Genomic DNA, 17,511 nt, shown 5'->3' with positions numbered 1-17,511 from the left:
TATATATTTCCTGCAATTATATACGTATTTCCTCAATTTCAAAAACAGATCATGCACCCATATGTAGACAGAGAGACTTACATGTTAGGGTTAGCTGCATACTGGGGGAAATAACTAAGGCTGAAACGTGTTCCTAAAGCTGCTCTTTCATTAGCCGGCTCATCTTTTCTCATTTTTGCAAAATCACATAAAAGCAATTTTGAGAACTGACTAAAAGGCTATTTATTACATACAAATATGGCAGATTCTAAAAAAACACCAACACCTCTTCTTTTTGCTCCGCTTGCTCCTGTCATACCACTTCCCAAACCTCTTTACTTTCTTTCCCCAATCCTCCCACACCCTGTACCGTTATTCCTGCCTTTCCTTTTCCTCAATTTTGTTGTTTTTTAATTTAGTCCCCGTCCCCCCCCCCCGCCCCCCCCCCCTCCCTACCCATGTGTATGCAATAAATAGATGGCTCTTTGTGGTGGAAGAATACAAAAATAACTAGAGCTTCCAGGGAAGCAGAACTCAACTGAACTGACTGGACAACTTTAAAGTAGGTCAGTTGTCTGTACTAGATTTGACTTAAACTAGGGCATGCCCGTACTATATATATGCCCGTACTATATATCTATCTAAAATTATATCCCCCCCCCCTCTATTTACATGAAATGGTTTGGTCCATTCGCAACGCCAAAGCGAACGGCGAACGGCTTGCGAGTACAGTGACAATCCCCCCCCCTCTATTTACATGAAATGGTTTCGTCCATTCGCAACGACCACAGAACCCCCCCCTCTATTTACATGGAATGGTTTGGTCCATTCGCAACGCCGGCACACGCGATCGTTCGCTGCTCTCTGATTGGTTGAATCGTTTTTTGGACATAGCTCGGTAAGTAATTGTCCGATTAATATGAAACCTTGAAAAGGCACATCCTCGGGTCCCCAGCAATATACCTGGCAAGTTAAAAGTATATCGGACCCGTGGTTGTCGAGAAACAGCGGTCACAGACAGACAAACGTACAAACGTACAAACGTACAGAGATTACTGGAATTATAGATAGATGAAAAGCCAACAACCTTGTGTAATAATTTTAAGGCCCTTGTATCCTTATACTTGTCCTTGTTTTACAATTGATACAATGTTACACTTTGCAACAATGTTGCAGAAATATAGTTGTGTAGGCGGCCATTTTGTGACAGATCAGGTTGACATGCGAAAGCAACCTACCTTGTGTGGTAAGAGTCTCACACACCAAGTTTGATCAAAATCCAGAAATATTTGTGGACGTTAAGGTCTTAACGTCGTTTCGGAGCTGAAAACAATATGGCGGCCATTTTGTGATGGATCGGGTTGGAATGCAATAGCGACCTACCTTGTGTGGTAAGGGTTAAACATTCTAAGTTTGATCAAAATCTGTTAATATTTGTGGACGCTAGAGTGTTAACGTCGTTTTCATGACCAAAAACAAAATGGTCGCCTAAGTCCGCCATTTTTCAACGGATCGGGCTGAAATGTAATACCAACCTGATCCTTGGGGTAAGGATGCTGCATGTCAAGATTGATCAGAATCGGTTCATATTTGTGGACGCTGGAGTGTTCACGTCGAAAAGTTGACAGACGACTACAGACTACAGACGACGGACGCCGGAGGGTTCAGTATGTGATGACCTCAACTGGACGGTAGTTGCCTTGGAGCAACTCTTGGTAGTTTTACTTTGTAGAAAAACATTCGGGTAATTATGGCAATCGTAATCGCATTATTGGTAACATCATTAAACTGTAGTCCACAATCATGATTGCCTTGTATAGGTTAGGGACTAGCCTGCCTGATCTATAAGGTACTTGTGAAAAACTCACTTTCACTTAGAGGTATAAAAATTAAAATTAACAGTGATTGTTCATTTTGAAGCCATAATGTGAACATTTTCCTTTGTAGAAAAAATTCAGTTAAATATTTGTACATGTATAAAAGAGATCCAGAGAGAAAAAAAAATCTGTTACATTATCTTCATTAATATTTTTTTCATTTTATTTTAGGACAACAACCATAAATAGCCACAGATATTATAAGCTTTAAATAATCCTCACAATGCCATCAGTGAATGCTTTTTGAGAAAAGTCTACTTTTGACTTGGCCAAACAGAATAAAAGGAGGAGTTTCAAGTCAATAAACTAACTGACCAAATGGACCAAATTGAATTGAGTCAATAACTCAATAAACTAATTGACCAATAGAGCATTGGAGTTAGATGCCATAAGCAGAATTTTCAGACATTGTTATTATGCTGAAAAGGTTTGGTGACTATTTGCAAAGCGGTGAGAGGAGATACATATTAAACAAGAAAGAGCAATCAGAGATTGCATACCCTCGCCAAGATGTGTTTTTAGTGATTTTAGGACTTTTGTGTTAAAACATATATGGCGGCCGAACCACGTGATCGAAGACGTCGTCATTATTATTATTTTTTTCTCCACCAATTTATCCCGAGATTGACGCTCAAGAAATTTCATTTTGATCAGATGAAGTTTTGTACTTGTCGAATTGTGACGTCATAATGGAGGCACCTATGACATCATCACGAACATATGTTATTCCCCATGGATAGTTCTTTACAATGAGCTATGTCTCAATTTTTTCTATGCAGCGCTTTTGGAGATATAGAGGTGAATTTCTTTTCGTTTCTTTCCAAGATGGTGCCAGTACCACGTGACCTATGACGTCATAATTATCATTCAAAATTCTACAGGAGGAGTGCACCTATGGTGAAAATTTCCTGTCAATCGGACCAACAGTTGCAGAAAAAATCATTTATTCTGTGCGGGCAAACAAACAGACAGACAAACAAACAAACTGACTCAAATGCAATACCCTCTCCTCTGGCGAGGGTAATAACAAAAACAAACAGACATTCATACAGAGCATTGGAGTCCATTATGAAATTTTTATTCGGTGGATGTGTGGAGTATCGTCCTATTAAAATACTGTTACGTGTTCCTCCCCGAACCCAGGTTACGGTGCACCTCAGAGTCTCGAGAGGGAATGCGGCAGAAAGATTTGTTATTTTGCGTGTTCTAATAAACCGTGGTAAAACCACACCAATGCAATTGTAGAACAAAACAAGTAATTGTAGAAAGAACTCTCAACAAACAACATCAACAACAGGCATTTTATGGCCATTTCCCTGCTAGAGCGGGGGTTAGCCTTGCGGGCCCCAAGACAATCTTCTCCAGTTTGCCCTATTTTCTGCATCTCCCCTTGTTAACCCCCTTACCCGCATTTCTTCTTCCACCACCTTTAGCCAAGTCTTTCTTGGTCTTTCCCTTCCTATACTTCCTTCTACATTCATTTCCATCACTCTTCTCAACTAGTCACTTTCATCCTTCCTCAACACATGACCAAAACCATCTCAACCTGTTGCTCTTCACAGCATCCATCACAGGCTCTATTCCCATCATCTTTCGCAATTCATCATTTGTCTTCCTCTCTCTCAACGATACTCCACACATCCACCGAACCATTCGCATTCCCACCCTTTCCAGCCTTTGTTGCTGCTCTACGTTCAATACCCATGTCTCACTCCCATAAACCATAACAATCTCACACATGCAGCATACACATTTCCCTTCAGCTTCAACAACACTCCCCTCCTCGTTAGCACTCCACTCAGTTCCCAAAACTTCTTCCATACACATCTCTAGCAACCGTTGCCGAGTCTGATCCACCTTCTCCATTCAGCATGTCTCCTAGGTAGCAAAATGTTTTCACAACTTCCACCTTCACGCCGTCTCCAAGATCCAACTCAACATTTCCTCCATCTGCAGCTCCCTTTGTGCACACCTTACACTTGAATGTACCTGCCACACTGGTTAATGACCATCTCAGGCCACCACATTTTTGATGAACCCACTCAGCGCACATTGTACATTGAATGGAGTTCACTCCGACACCCTTCGTGCACACAGCCACTTCCCAGTTCTTTCCACCTCACCACATGCTTTACCACTTGCCATCAGCTTTGTCTTTCCGATATTCACCTTCAGATCTTTTGTCTCCATACATTCCTTCCACTTGCTCATCTTCTCCTTCAATCCATCCATACTCTCCCCAATCAACACCAGATCATCTGCATACAACAACTCCCACGGTAATCCCTCCTTTAAGTTCCGAGCCAGCACCTCCATCACAGCTACAAATAGTAGTGGACTTAGTACCGACCCCTGATGTACTCCCACCTTCACCTCAAACTCACCACTGTTCCGGTCCTTCATCCTTACAGCTGTGCGCTCTCTCTGTCACTCCTTGACCTTCTTCTTCTTGTCAATCCTCTTTCCAACTTCATCATCCCACCACCATGTTTCCGAGTGCCTCGGTGGTCCTTTTCTCCATCCACATACCTCACCAACGGCTCCCAACAGACTATGTTTCATTGACATCCACCCACTTTCAAGCTCAACCACATCATCCTCTACCATACTCAGCCTCTCTTTTAATGCCTCCCTCACTGTCTCCTCTTTCAACCTCCACACCTTCATTCTCGGTTGGTACTTCACCTGCCGAACTCTCCTCGCACCTTTCACCCTTATGTCGCAGACAACCAAGTGGTGCTGTGAAAGAGCCTCCTCACCCGGGATTACCTTTGTGTCCCGGAGGTGCCCCCTATCTTGCTATGCACCATCAGGTCGTCAACGGTTGTCGTCGACCCACCTGACGTGTATGTAACAAGCTTATTATCCGCTTTCTGGAATTGAGTATTACAAATCAACAAACCAGCTCCATCAGCAAATTCCAAAATCCTTTCACCTTCTCCATTCCTCACACCATATCCGTAACCCCCATGAACTCCCTGAAAACCGTCTATACTCCTTCCCACATGTCCATTTAAGTCTCTTCCTACCACAACAACATCCTCATCTTTCACGTTTTCCATCAGCTTCTCTATCACACACCAGAACCTGTCCTCCATCGCTCCGACGACCTGCGGAGCATATCCTGAGATGACGTTCACCAAGAGCTTTCCAATCATCATTTTCACCATCATCAACCTTTCACTCACTCTTATCACACTTTGGTGATGGGGCATTAGACGTTTCGTCGTCATAAATGGAGTGATTTCCACCCTTGCTTCGATCGGGTTCCCCACCTTGATTTTTGACGAGAAGGGGTGAGGACACCCACGGGGTACTTCGGGCTGTACCCTGCCCATATGTAGTTGTAATTGTCATGGTTCCCTTTTTGAGGCAATGTTTTATGGCCGGATGCCCTTCCTATACACAATACATACACAATAACCACTCTGCTCTGGACTAACAATACATACACAAAAGAACTCTCACATACACAATAATAACACTATTAAAGAAAGTACAATGAAAATGTCACTTGCATCAAACGAACAATACATATGATGTTACCATCATTCCCCCAATGCTCTCAAAGCAATAAACTCACGATACGCCAAACGTGAGTGGAATGTAACATTCCCCAAAGTCCGTGCACGGATCTCCACTCTGGTTGAAGCCGTGGAATCTCCTGGGATGAAGATGATTGCGAGGGCCTTTCACTCACTCACCGCAGGACAGGCAGGCATCTGCAGGCTTTGGCAGGCATTTCGAGAACAGGCAGGCATCGGCAGGGCGGCGGACGAGGAGTTACGAGGTGAGAGGTCGATATGGGAATTTAGCCGATATGGAAACCAACGGCGCTCCACACGGTGAGGTCGATATGGAAATCCCTACGACAAAACAAGATGCACCAAGCAGACAGCCTCTTCGAGGACAAAATGGTGTATCGGCCTGTACTGGAGGCGGCTGATTTTTCTCCAACAATAACTCGAACTTGGTGATAAAACCTGAGACGCAGGTTTCATTGCAATTGCAATATAGGACGATGTCGTGGGCAATCCCTCCCCCAGGAAGCCTCAACTTATTCGTGACCAATATAAAAAAATGTGCTCGCAGCCCCGATGCGACTTTACGGCTGTATCTCTCTCAAGTTCGTCTCCTCCTCTCTCTGCCGGCGGTTTCCTCTCCTCTTCCGGCCTCTTTGCCACATCTTATTTTTTTCTTCACAAACATTTATTTTCACCTTTTACGAAAGTCATCTCCATTTCACACAAAAATCTTCACAACTATATTACCTGAAACTAAAAATCCTACAAGTACATAATAACAACAAAGGCGGAAGTGACGGATCCATAACACCACTCGTTGCTTTGTTGATGGGATTAATATAAAGAGCATGTTGTACTTCATCAACACAAACATTTAATGTCTGCAAATCTCAATGCATATGTAAAATGAAGTGATGCTCAAAAAAAGGATGTTTTATAACATGTAGTTTTTGTTGTCGTCATTGTTGCTGCTGCTGTCATGGTGACTTTTTATATTTTCTTATATTGCTTTGAAAAGTATTATTATATACACTTTTATGTGCTCCTTCCATGTCCTTCTAGGGGTTCCTGCTGTCATAGAATAATAAATGTTACCGATGGAACCGCGGCATTAAGCACCCATTGCCGCATCTTCTTCTTCTCCAAACCCCAAAAGATGGGCTTTTAAACAGGCCTGTTTATGATTGAAAGGATCCAAATCTTTGTTCCAAGTCCATCGATTATTAGCTTTCCAATCAAATAAATGGATTATTACCTTTCCAACTGTGTCATTTTTACTACAGACATGGCATTTAATATTGAATTTTTTTTTTCTTGACTTGGGTTTACTTTAACTCAGTATATCAATCTGGTGAGTTTCTTTTACGCTTCGGTGATTTATTTGTTAAAAGAACCATGTCACTGATTGTCTGTCACAGCAAGAAGTCAACAACAGGATTATATCACAGGTGGCGTGGCAAAATGTACGGACAGGTGCATTTGATGATTGGCTTCACAGTCGGGTATACAAGGGTTGTTGCGTTCTGTATTAGTGGAAAACAACTGCTGCACGTCTCCAAAAGTTATTGCCGCTTCCTCTGGAGATGGTCCGTCAACTCGACAATGCTGTTTGTCATGGAGTGGTGGCTTTACGGAATTACGGCATGAAACAGCGTGCTATTGCTCGGCAGCATGGCATCACTCAAGGTCAGGTGTCAAAGATCCTGAAACGAAATGCTCAGAGGGGTGTCCCTACTCCAATACCGAGGCCAGGACGTCCCCGCAGAACCACAAGGAGGGATGATCGCGAGCTGCACCGGTTAGTCCGCAATGGCCGTACCAAGTCAGCTAATCGGCTTCGGGCTGAGTGGCAGCAACTGACAAATGTGTCTGTATCCAGAAGGCTAGTCAACCAACGACTGGTTCAAGCAGACTATCGTGCCAGGCGTCCCCTGAGAAAACCACGCCTGACCAGACAACACCGCCAGCGCCGATTGCAGTGGGCCAGAGAGCACCGTCAATGGCAGCCAGGACACTGGAATCACGTGATCTTCAGTGACAAGTCTAGATTTCTGGTCTATCGTCAAGATGGCCGCGTCCGAGTGCACAGACAAGTGCATGAAGCCTACAACAAAGATTGTATAGTGCCAAGAGTCCAAGCTGGAGGTGGTGGGGTGACCGTTTGGACTGCTTTTCATGCAGGGGGAAAAACTGACCTGGTTGTTCTGAATAGAATCCTGAACCAGTTCAAGTACAGGGCCATTCTGGAAGAAACATTGCTTCCATTTGCTCATACAGCCTTTCGAGGAAACTTTGTCTTCCAAGATGACAATGCACGGCCTCATCGTGCTCGCATGATCCAACACTTTCTTGCTGACCGTGGTGTAGAGCATATGGAGTGGCCTGCCATGTCCCCGGATATGAATCCGACAGAGAACTTGTGGGCAGAATTAATGCGTCAAATCGACCACTTGGACCAGCAGCCGACCTCTGTGGGTGAATTGCAGCAGGCTATTGTCACTGCATGGCAAGCGATTCCTGTCCAAAACCTTGGCAAATCTCGTGAACAGCATGCCTCAATGTGTACGTGCTCTCCTGAATGCTCGTGGGGGTTACACGAAGTACTGAACTGTAATTTTACTGTCTGTAATCCCAGTCGTAATTTAACTTTTGTTTAAAAAATTTTTGGCTAATGTGCAAAATAAAGAGATACTTCTGGAAAACGTACAGAAGTTTAACAGTACTGTCCATGAATTGAGTTCGATATCAGTTTACATCACTTTCAAGGATCAATTTATTTGTTTCGAAATGTCAAATGTGGTTTTTGTTTCTTTTAAAGGTCACATTAACAAAATCTAGAATAATTTCAACATAATTCCAATGAACTTTTGGTTCTAAGACATCTTGAAAAGTAAGTTCACCCCCACAAAAAAAATATTCCATATTAAATGCCAAGTCTATTATACGACAGCAGGAAGTGCTACATTAAAGCTTGAAGGCCTGTTTCTTCTTCCCCTGGTACCGAGATGGATGCTTCTCCTTTTAGTTGTAGAAAAAATGGGGGATCATTTCGTAGTCGTTTCTGCAGTGAAAGTTGTGGGCCGAGGGATAACTTGCATAAACACACTTTCCTTTTGAAACTGAGATGTTAAGATGTTCTTGACCTTAGTGTACACAAGAGTGATTAGCACACTTTACAAGTCGGCTTGCTACCAAGTGATGGGCCACAGAGATTTTAAAATTACAGGACAACTATGTAATGTACTGTCAAACAATCACAATACCAAGGCACTCACCCTGCCTGGTTACGATAACATGAGCACACATTGATTACAAAGCAATTTCTTCCTGGAAGTTTTGAAATGGACAGGTGAATAAAATGTGCCAAAGGCCATTGGATGTTCCATAATGTACGTGCTAAATGGTCCTGTGTCTTGTAATGAGTATTGATCGACTTTAACAGCCTATTCAGTCCACGGCAAGACAAAGGCCTTAACGTTATCTGTTCTTTTCATCCCAATGCAATTTGAGACCATTTGACAACAGCAAATGTTTAATTCCAATTCTCCATCTGATCATTGGTCTACTTCTATTAATCCCAAGATCTTAATTATTTAGGTTGCCATTTTGTAATTATTATCCACCAGTTGTTCGTTCCTTAATGCATATTGTTTTTTGTAATACTTTTTGTTTTTGGCATAAAGAGCCTTTTTGCAGGTAATTCTGCAGTATATAAAGATTAGACATTTATGAGTCAAGGAGAAGAGGTTTTTCTGCATTGTGTTTGCCACTAAATCACATAAAGTAAATGTAAACATGTTGTACAAGTATCTTGTAATGCATGATGGAATGCAAGCTTTGTTTATAGCTGTTATTAAGAAAGCAATAATACAGGGGTTTCAGATAAGACTAAACCATATTTTGAAAAGTTTAACAAAAAACACATAATTTTACTTAAAGCCAAAAACAGTGCTGAACAACCATTACTGAGTGGGTCTCTTCAAACCACACTACAATTTTAAAGTGTTCATGGTCTCATCTACCTGTGGAAAAGGAAAAAACAAGAAAACAATGCAAAAAAACAATCAAGTGTTAAGAAAACAATGAAAAAAATCGTTTAAATCAACAAAGTTTTAATCAAAAAGCAAAGTTTTGTCAAAGTTGATGAAAAAAGAAATTGTTCATTCTTATCTGGAACACACTGTATATATCACCATCTGCAAACTTTATCTGTTCTAAGAATGTTGGTGCACAGTTCTTTTGATTTAAGTTTTTTTAAACTCTGCATTTTTGGATAAAAACTGCGTTATTACCTACAAATACCGGTATATATAATACAGGAGTTTATTCATTCGTGGAAGTAAGTTTTCTTCAAATTCTTCAGACCTAGTTACTCAAAGTATAAAAGGTGAATAATTCCAAAAACTAGGTTGTAATGCCCTTTTTAATGTTTAATCTAATTTTTCTGTGCCTTTGCAATAATTCATCTGCATTGTCTATTGCAGCAAATCAAAAAAGAAAAAGATCTTGCGCCTTGATGGAGTTTACAAAGGCACTTTGGCAAATGCAGGACAGACAACTGCAATGGGATGCAAAGGAGATGGAATTGAACCGACAGGAGAGGCGGAGGCGTGAGGAGGAGAGGAGAAAGTGTGAGGAGGAGAACAGACGGGAGAGAAGAAAACTTGAGGAAGAAAACCGTAAAGAGAGAAGGAGACGTGACAGGGATGAGAGTACGTGTGACCAAGAAGAAAGGAGGCTCGACAGGGAGGAGAGAAAACTTGAACGAGAGAACTTGTACGCTATGAACGTACAATTGGTTTCCGCGATAAACAATGTTGCTGCTGCACTTATATCGAATAATCAACAATGATTATTTTTTTGTTTTTTTTAAAAGAAATTATAACCATTGCAATATTTGTTCAAAGTAATGTACAAATTAAAATTTCAAATTTTGAAAAGTCTATGGTACCGACTCCGTATCTGTCTTTTGTGCTCTTCCATCCAGGCATTCAAGAATGCTGCCTATCTCCACCTCATGGTTTCTCCTACACCCACTCCCTATCTTGTCGACCCTCACTGACTAAGCACTTAAACTGTAATGTGTCCTCTCCCCCTCTGTCTGCCTGTCAACCTGCTGCCCTCTGTCATTTAGCCCCGAGTTGAGCTTTGAGTTCTGTATGAAAATAAAAAAGCAGGCCTCGCTTCATATATGAGTGTAGAAAGGGCAGGCTGAATGGAGGCTGTGATTATTTGATTGCGTAAAGTTTTGTGGTGTTGGAAGTGAAATGGTAATGCAGACACCAAAAATTTTACAAAAATATTAAATTGTTTCTTCCAGTATGCCACACCTCGTTTCCTTTCCCAATTTAATGCTTAATGCTCACTTCCATTCCTTCATCCCTTTATTCTCTCAGCTGTGAAAGCGTCTCCATGTGTCTATCGCATTCCCCTCCCTCCAGTCCTCCAGGACCGCTACCCATCGTCGCCTTGTGCTTTTGCCCAAACATACCTTGCTATCTTATCCTTTCGCCGATTACCTCCTCTCCCCCTCTCGCCGCTTTACTTTCTGCCACTCATCCACTCATGTTATTTCTTTGTCTCGCTGGTCCTTTTTATCCTGGAAGGCTGTGAAAATGCTGCCTAATATGATATAGCTCTTCCATTAACCTATATTTCCATATTAAAAAAAAAAAGTATGGTTAGGATTTTTGGGTACCAGTTTCTGTGGCTGAACTGTACTTCAAAATATTAGTAGGGTCAATATACGAAAAAAACTCACCTAACCCCCAAAAAATTGATACAAAAGGTTTTTCAATGGATTCTGGTACCATTGGGCATGCTAAATAACATAGTAACATCTGACTTCCGGAAAGGGGTCATTTTCAAGATGGCCGCCGGGAGCTTAAAATGGCCATATCTCAATTATTATTCAACCTAGAAAGGTGGTTTTGGTGTCTAACCCTAGGTTTTAGGGCCCAAGGAATCCAATTGAATCAATAAAATTACCATCAGTTAATTATTTATTGACAAGTCCAAGATGGCATCCCAAGGTGACATCCTGATCCACTAAAATGGCTCTGTCGAATAGTAGTCAGCCGAGAGAGATTTTTTCAGTGTGTATACCTAGGTTTAAGGCACCCAGGAAATCATCAAAATTACTTAAATAAGCACAAAGTAATCAGGTAATCCAGTAAGCCAGGTTTACCAGCCCATTAGGCATTTGTTGTCTTATACAGTTAGTCGCTATTCATCGTCATCCTCCGACTCCTCTGGAAGAAACTTATGTGGATTGTCACAATCTTCTTTAGCATGCCCAATGGTACCAGAATCCATTGAAAAACCTTTTGTATCAATTTTTTGGGGGTTCAACCATATATTGACCCCTCTATACTTTTCGGTATCCACGAGACTCCAGAAATTTGTGACAGATTGCCTTAAGTTTCAACTGAATGTCATTTTGAAGGCTGATAATATGGATTTTGTTTATGCATACATGTACTAAATAATATACTTATTCCTTTTGAGATGAAAATTAATTATTTGTCAGATTTTTCAGTCCCCCCTCCCCAATATAAAATAGTCTGTCCCTTGCCATAACCTCTCAAGCTTTGTACAAACCTTTGTCTGTAATGATCACTGAATACTGTGGACTGGAGTCACAGGTGGCAGTGGTGTAGACACATTACACTCTTATCTCCAATCTGAAACACACACTTGGTTCATTAGCTGGTGAGTCGGAGGATGACGATGAATAGCGACTAACTGTATAAGACAACAAATGCCTAATGGGCTGGTAAACCTGGCTTACTGGATTACCTGATTACTTTGTGCTTATTTAAGTAATTTTAATGATTTCCTGGGTGCCTTAAACCTAGGTATACACACTGAAAATATCTCTCTAGGTTGACTACTATTCGACAGAGCCGTTTTAGTGAATCAGGATGTCACGTTGGGATGCCATCTTGGGCTTGTCAATAAATAATTAACTGATGGTAATTTTATTGATTCAATTGGATTCCTTGGGCCCTAAAACCTAGGGTTAGACACCAAAACCACCTTTCTAGGTTGAATAATAATTGCGATATGGCCATTTTAAGCTCCCGGTGGCCATCTTGGACGCCATCTTGAAAATGACCCCTTTCCGGAAGTCAGATGTTACTAGATTTTTAGTATGTTATTTAGCATGCCCAATGGTACCAGAATCCATTGAAAAACCTTTTGTATCAATTTTTTTTGGGGTTCAACCATATTGTTACGGGACCGCGGCGAGGATGTTGTTTGCCGAGCGGATGGCCGCCGCGCCCGAACAGTTACCCCGACTAACCCGATTCCTGAACGTTGGCCGAATCGCGCCACAGATATTCAATGGGGAAAAGACTAAGACGAAGGATGTAAAGAAGAAAGAAAGGCAAAGGGTAAGAAATACAAATATGATTTATTTACTATTTACACAATTGAAAGAAACCAAGGAAGAAGGAAGGATAAGAAAATAAAATACAGAAGAGGAAAGGTGACACAGTGAAATGCTAGCTTATCTATACAGGCTTAATTAACCCAGGGACAGAACAAACAAAGACAGACTCACGCGGGGAATGATGACAGGAATGGCAGAAGGTGGATGGCTGGAGGGAGAGGACGAAAACTGGAACCGGAGCACGGTCAGGCCGGCAGTGAGCAGCCGCCGCCCCCTGGTCGATCGGCACGTTTAGCAGCCGCTGTTCCTTCGCAGCCACGGACGAAAACTGCTGTCGAAGCTCAAAGCTGTGGTGGTTTAAAGCTGCGGTGGTTGCACTTGTTCTCAGGCTTGGCACTTGTTACTTGTCCTCAGGCTTGGCACTTGGCACTTGTTCTCTCTGACTCCCTCTCTTGCTTCGCCCTGACTCCCTCTTTCTGCTTCTTTCTCCCTCTCTCTCTTGCTCTCTTAGCTTCGCTTCGCCCTCTCTTCAAAGGCTTCCGCGCGCGCTCTTTATAGCGCCTCCGGCGATCAAGCCGCTGGTGTCCAGGACACGCCTATCGGTGAGCTCACCTCGGCCCTGGTTGGTCGCGCAGGCTCCCGATCCCGCCCTTAGAGGAGGCGTTGGCAAGGCCACGCCTTGTTCCCGGCGCTGGGCCGACTCCTCCCACCTTCGGCTCCGAGATTACCTCGTGGCTAATGGAGTCTTGGGATGAAACAAACCACAGCTGTAGCAACCCTAACAAACCGCCCAGTGCAGTTGGCAATTGAGGCTTTGAGGGAATGCAGTTGGCAATGGTTGGAAGGGGAATGTGAAGGGAATCTACTCTTATTTCACTTGGTGCAATGGAGTATTTAAATTAATGGAAGACACAGCCTTACACTAATCTATCTATAATTCCAGCAATCTCTGTGTGTCTGTCTGTGTGTCTGTGTGTCTGTGACCGCTGTTTCTCGACAACCACGGGTCCGATATACTTGAAACTTGCCAGGTATATTGCTGGGGACCCGAGGATGTGCCTTTTCAAGGTTTGTAATTAATCGGACAAGTACCTACCGAGCTATGTCCAAAAAACGCTTCAACCAATCAGAGAGCAGCGAGCTATCACGTGTGCCGAACCGTTAATGCAATGCAAGCGTTAATGCGTTAATGCAAGGCTTTTCTTTTTTTCCCTCTTCTCTTTCTACTTTTCCTTGCGATTAAATTGCAAACAGCCAAAATACGTTGGCGCTAATTGAATAATTGGCCATTAACACTAAAATAATCGTAACTGCGATATGCCAACTTCCGGACAGTGCAGCCTTCCATGTTGTTGTTGTTTGCAGCAGCTGTTTGCAGCAAGGCAAGGCTTTTCTTTTTTTCCCTCTTCTCTTTCTACTTTTCCTTGCGATTAAATTGCAAAAAGCCAAAATACGTTGGCGATAATTGAATAAATGGGCATTAATAGATAGATAGATAGATATGCGATATGCGAACTTCCGGACAGTGTGCGCGTTACGAGCTGACCGCCATTACGGTACGTAATTCGATTTCTTATGCGCATTATTTCTCCCAATTCAGTCAGAGCGAAGGGCGGAAGCGAAGAGCGTTGTTATTTTTTGTTTACGGGCGTACGGGCGGGGTAGAGCGTACGGGTAGCGTTTTTTTTTTTTTTTGGCAAGGAACGGGCACCCACGTACGGGCAATGCCCTAGTACACATAATAAGGATATAACTACCGAACAGGGATATATGGTGTCCTGCGTGTATGTTTTATGGAATTAACTACGGGAACGCCCTTTGACCTTTATACAACAACAAATGCAGGAAGGAGGGTGACATTTTACAACAATTCATTACACAACAATAATAAATAAAAAAACATTCTCATATCCACAACAATATATTGACCCCTCTATATTGAGAAACACTCAACCTCAAAACCGTTGTCCACATTGAAAGTCTATAAATTTCAGAACGTGTTCAATGAAAGTTTTGTGATGTATGGTAACAGGTTCATAGCTTGTAAATGTCCCACAAACTTGTAAGCTGTCTTTTGTCACTTGTATCAGTCCAAAACATTGACATGCAAACAAACAAGAACCTCAAAATCAGCATTGATTTCGTGCATTGTTTTCCTTAATACGAGATCAATAACAAGATATTTTGCACTCTTCTTGGAGTTTTCCTCAATAACTGAATGTGTTTAGACATATTTTGTACTAGATGTGAGATTTTCTGATTGTTACCCTTGCTAGAGGAGAGGGTATTGTTGTTTTTTTTTTTTTTTTTTTGTATACAAGATCGAGGCTCGTGAAAGAGCTAACATTAATCACACAGAAAGACAAACCGACACATAAAACATATAACATGGGGAGCGGTAGACAAGATGGGGAGAGAGGGGGAAGGACACAAACACAACATTTGAGAGCAGGGACATCGAGAGATCTGTGGGAGGGAGAGGGCTTTGGGGAGGGGCATGGGAAGGGGGGGGCGGGGGGGTGGGAGAGGGATAAAACATATGGACACTGCCAGGACTTCCAGGAAAGAAGTTGGAATTTCAAACAAGGTGGATCTGGGGTGAAATCTGGGTGGGTCGTTTGTTGGTTTGGCTGTCTGTTGTCTGTTTGTCCGCACAGAACGTGAGTATGCTTTCCTCTGCAACCGTTGGTCCGATTGAGAAGAAATTTTAACTATAGGAGCGCCCCCTCCTGTAGAATTTTAATAATTATGACGTCATGGGTCACGTTGTATGGCGCCATATTGGGAAAACTGAAAAACTGCACCTCTATATCTGAAAGCACCCCATAGAAAAATTTTTGAAACATGGCTCATTGTTAAGTATTCCCCATGGTGGACAACATATTGTTGCGGTTTTATGTTTTTACAATAAAAGGTTAATTTCCCCTCCTAGTTTAGTTACACAACAACATGTAGCCTCGTTTAAGTTCAGTTATTTCATAGTAAATGTAAGCGTAGACCTTTCCTGTGTTTAGTTTGCGTTGAGTAGAATAATGAGAGTTAGGTCCTTTACGATGCTTATGCTGCCTTGATGCTTTTGGATTTGGCACGAAATCCCATGAGGCCGGCCTGAACAAGTCGATCAAGGCCGAAGGAAGGCGGGACAGGAGGAGTGGAAGTGACGGTAAGAACGAGCCGCCAATCAGGGCTCGAGGGCAGAGGCTTACCACTGCGGCAAAAGGCGGGGCTTGGAACATTCGATGCGGGCCAGGGCGTGGCAATATAACCCTGTGCCCACAGCCCCCACCTCGGTTATGAGAAGGGAGGCGGACAAGTTACAATTTATGAGCTCGGGTGAAACGCGCATAAGTTACAAGTTGAGTCCTCAGTTGAGCTGGAGTCAGATCCTCCGTTGAGTTACGAGAGTGAAAGCGCGCCGTTGTATTAATCGCGCTGTGAAAGACAGCCGGGCCAGAGACACGCGTATATTTCCTCCTGCCTACCTTCGCTGCGATACGTGCCGCGAGGATTTTCCCGCCTACCTGCCTGTCTTCGCCGGGGAACGTGCGGTGACCGCCAGAGGGCCACGTCGGGTGAGCTGTTCCTGGACGACCAAAGCCAGCGCGTTCAGCGCATGAACAATTCTTCCTTCATCCCCCTGTGGGTGTAAGTGGGCCCATTGTCTGGGTTTAAGTAAGACTGTTTAAGACTGCCCTGTGTCTCTGCTTCTTCTACCAATCATTGTAAATAATAATTAAACCTGTTATTCTTTGATTCGACCGTCTCGTGTTTTCCATCATTGACTTAGCATGGTACGAATTATATCGCTCTGATCGGGTTCTATAGAAAAGTAACAGCACGAGTCACGTGGTACGCCATCCGCTCGGGTGTACTCAATCACGCGTGGTTTGTGCGAGACTCGATCCCCGCTGCCGCTGCAGCGTGGGTACTCAAGGTACGTGTGAAATTGTCCTGAAACCCTGTCCCGCGTCTGACCGGAAGTGGCGACTCAGTCTCGCGGTTGCGAAGACCCAAGAAGAACAAGGGGCTTAATCTCCCCTTGGTAAGAGAATGGGTCTCGCCAAAACCGTAACAATATATTCATGATGTCAGCGGTGCCTTCTTTATGACATCATACTTCGACAAGTAGAATGTTTGATCCGATCAGTTTGAAATTTCTTGAGCATGATCTAGAAGAAAATTGTATGGGAGAATTACATTAACTAGGGCATTGCCCGTACTATATCTATATCTAAAATTATATCCCCCCCCCCTCTATTTACATGAAATGGTTTGGTCCAAAGCGAACGGCTTGCGAGTACGGTGACAATCCCCCCCCTCTATTTACATGCAATGGTTTGGTCCAAAGCGAACGGCTTCCGGAGTTTGGTAAAGAAATCGCCATCGCGTGCACAAACGCGCAGGAAAGCGAATGAATCGCAAATTCGGTTTTATTAGTTTTAAAACATAGTTTAACGCCAACATAGTTTGCAAACGTGAAATAAATGAATACGCTCTCAAATGTGCCATCCGAGGCAGAGTGTGTCCTCCACGTTCGGCACACGCGATCGTTCGCTGCTCTCTGATTGGTTGAATCGTTTTTTGGACATAGCTCGGTAAGTAATTGTCCGATTAATATGAAACCTTGAAAAGGCACATCCTCGGGTCCCCAGCAATATACCTGGCAAGTTAAAAGTATATCGGACCCGTGGTTGTCGAGAAACAGCGGTCACAGACAAACAGACGTACAAACGTA

General features: G+C 42.9%; 3 protein-coding genes across 3 annotated transcripts in view; 1 reads left to right on the top strand and 2 right to left on the bottom strand.

Moving 5' to 3' along the window:
• LOC137421607 (uncharacterized) overlaps positions 1 to 10,702 on the top strand; it is a 42,591-nt gene extending 31,889 nt beyond the window's left edge. The window contains exon 3 of the mRNA XM_068107828.2: positions 9,865 to 10,702. Within this exon, the coding sequence (XP_067963929.2) occupies positions 9,865 to 10,232 (368 nt within the window). The 3' untranslated portion in view covers positions 10,233 to 10,702. The remainder of the gene's footprint in view (positions 1 to 9,864) is intronic.
• Positions 1 to 17,511, bottom strand: part of MAD2L2 (mitotic arrest deficient 2 like 2) — a 136,795-nt gene that overhangs the window by 67,116 nt on the left and 52,168 nt on the right. The window lies entirely within an intron of this gene.
• MED16 (mediator complex subunit 16) overlaps positions 1 to 17,511 on the bottom strand; it is a 79,029-nt gene that overhangs the window by 49,574 nt on the left and 11,944 nt on the right. The gene's annotated exons all lie outside the window — the stretch shown is intronic.

Source organism: Myxine glutinosa, chromosome 2 (assembly GCF_964187855.1).
Source record: "Myxine glutinosa chromosome 2, kmMyxGlut1.1, whole genome shotgun sequence".
NCBI lineage: Eukaryota > Metazoa > Chordata > Myxini > Myxiniformes > Myxinidae > Myxine > Myxine glutinosa.
The sequence above is the reverse complement of the archived record's forward strand: the minus strand, read 5'-3'. Positions and strand labels throughout refer to the sequence as shown.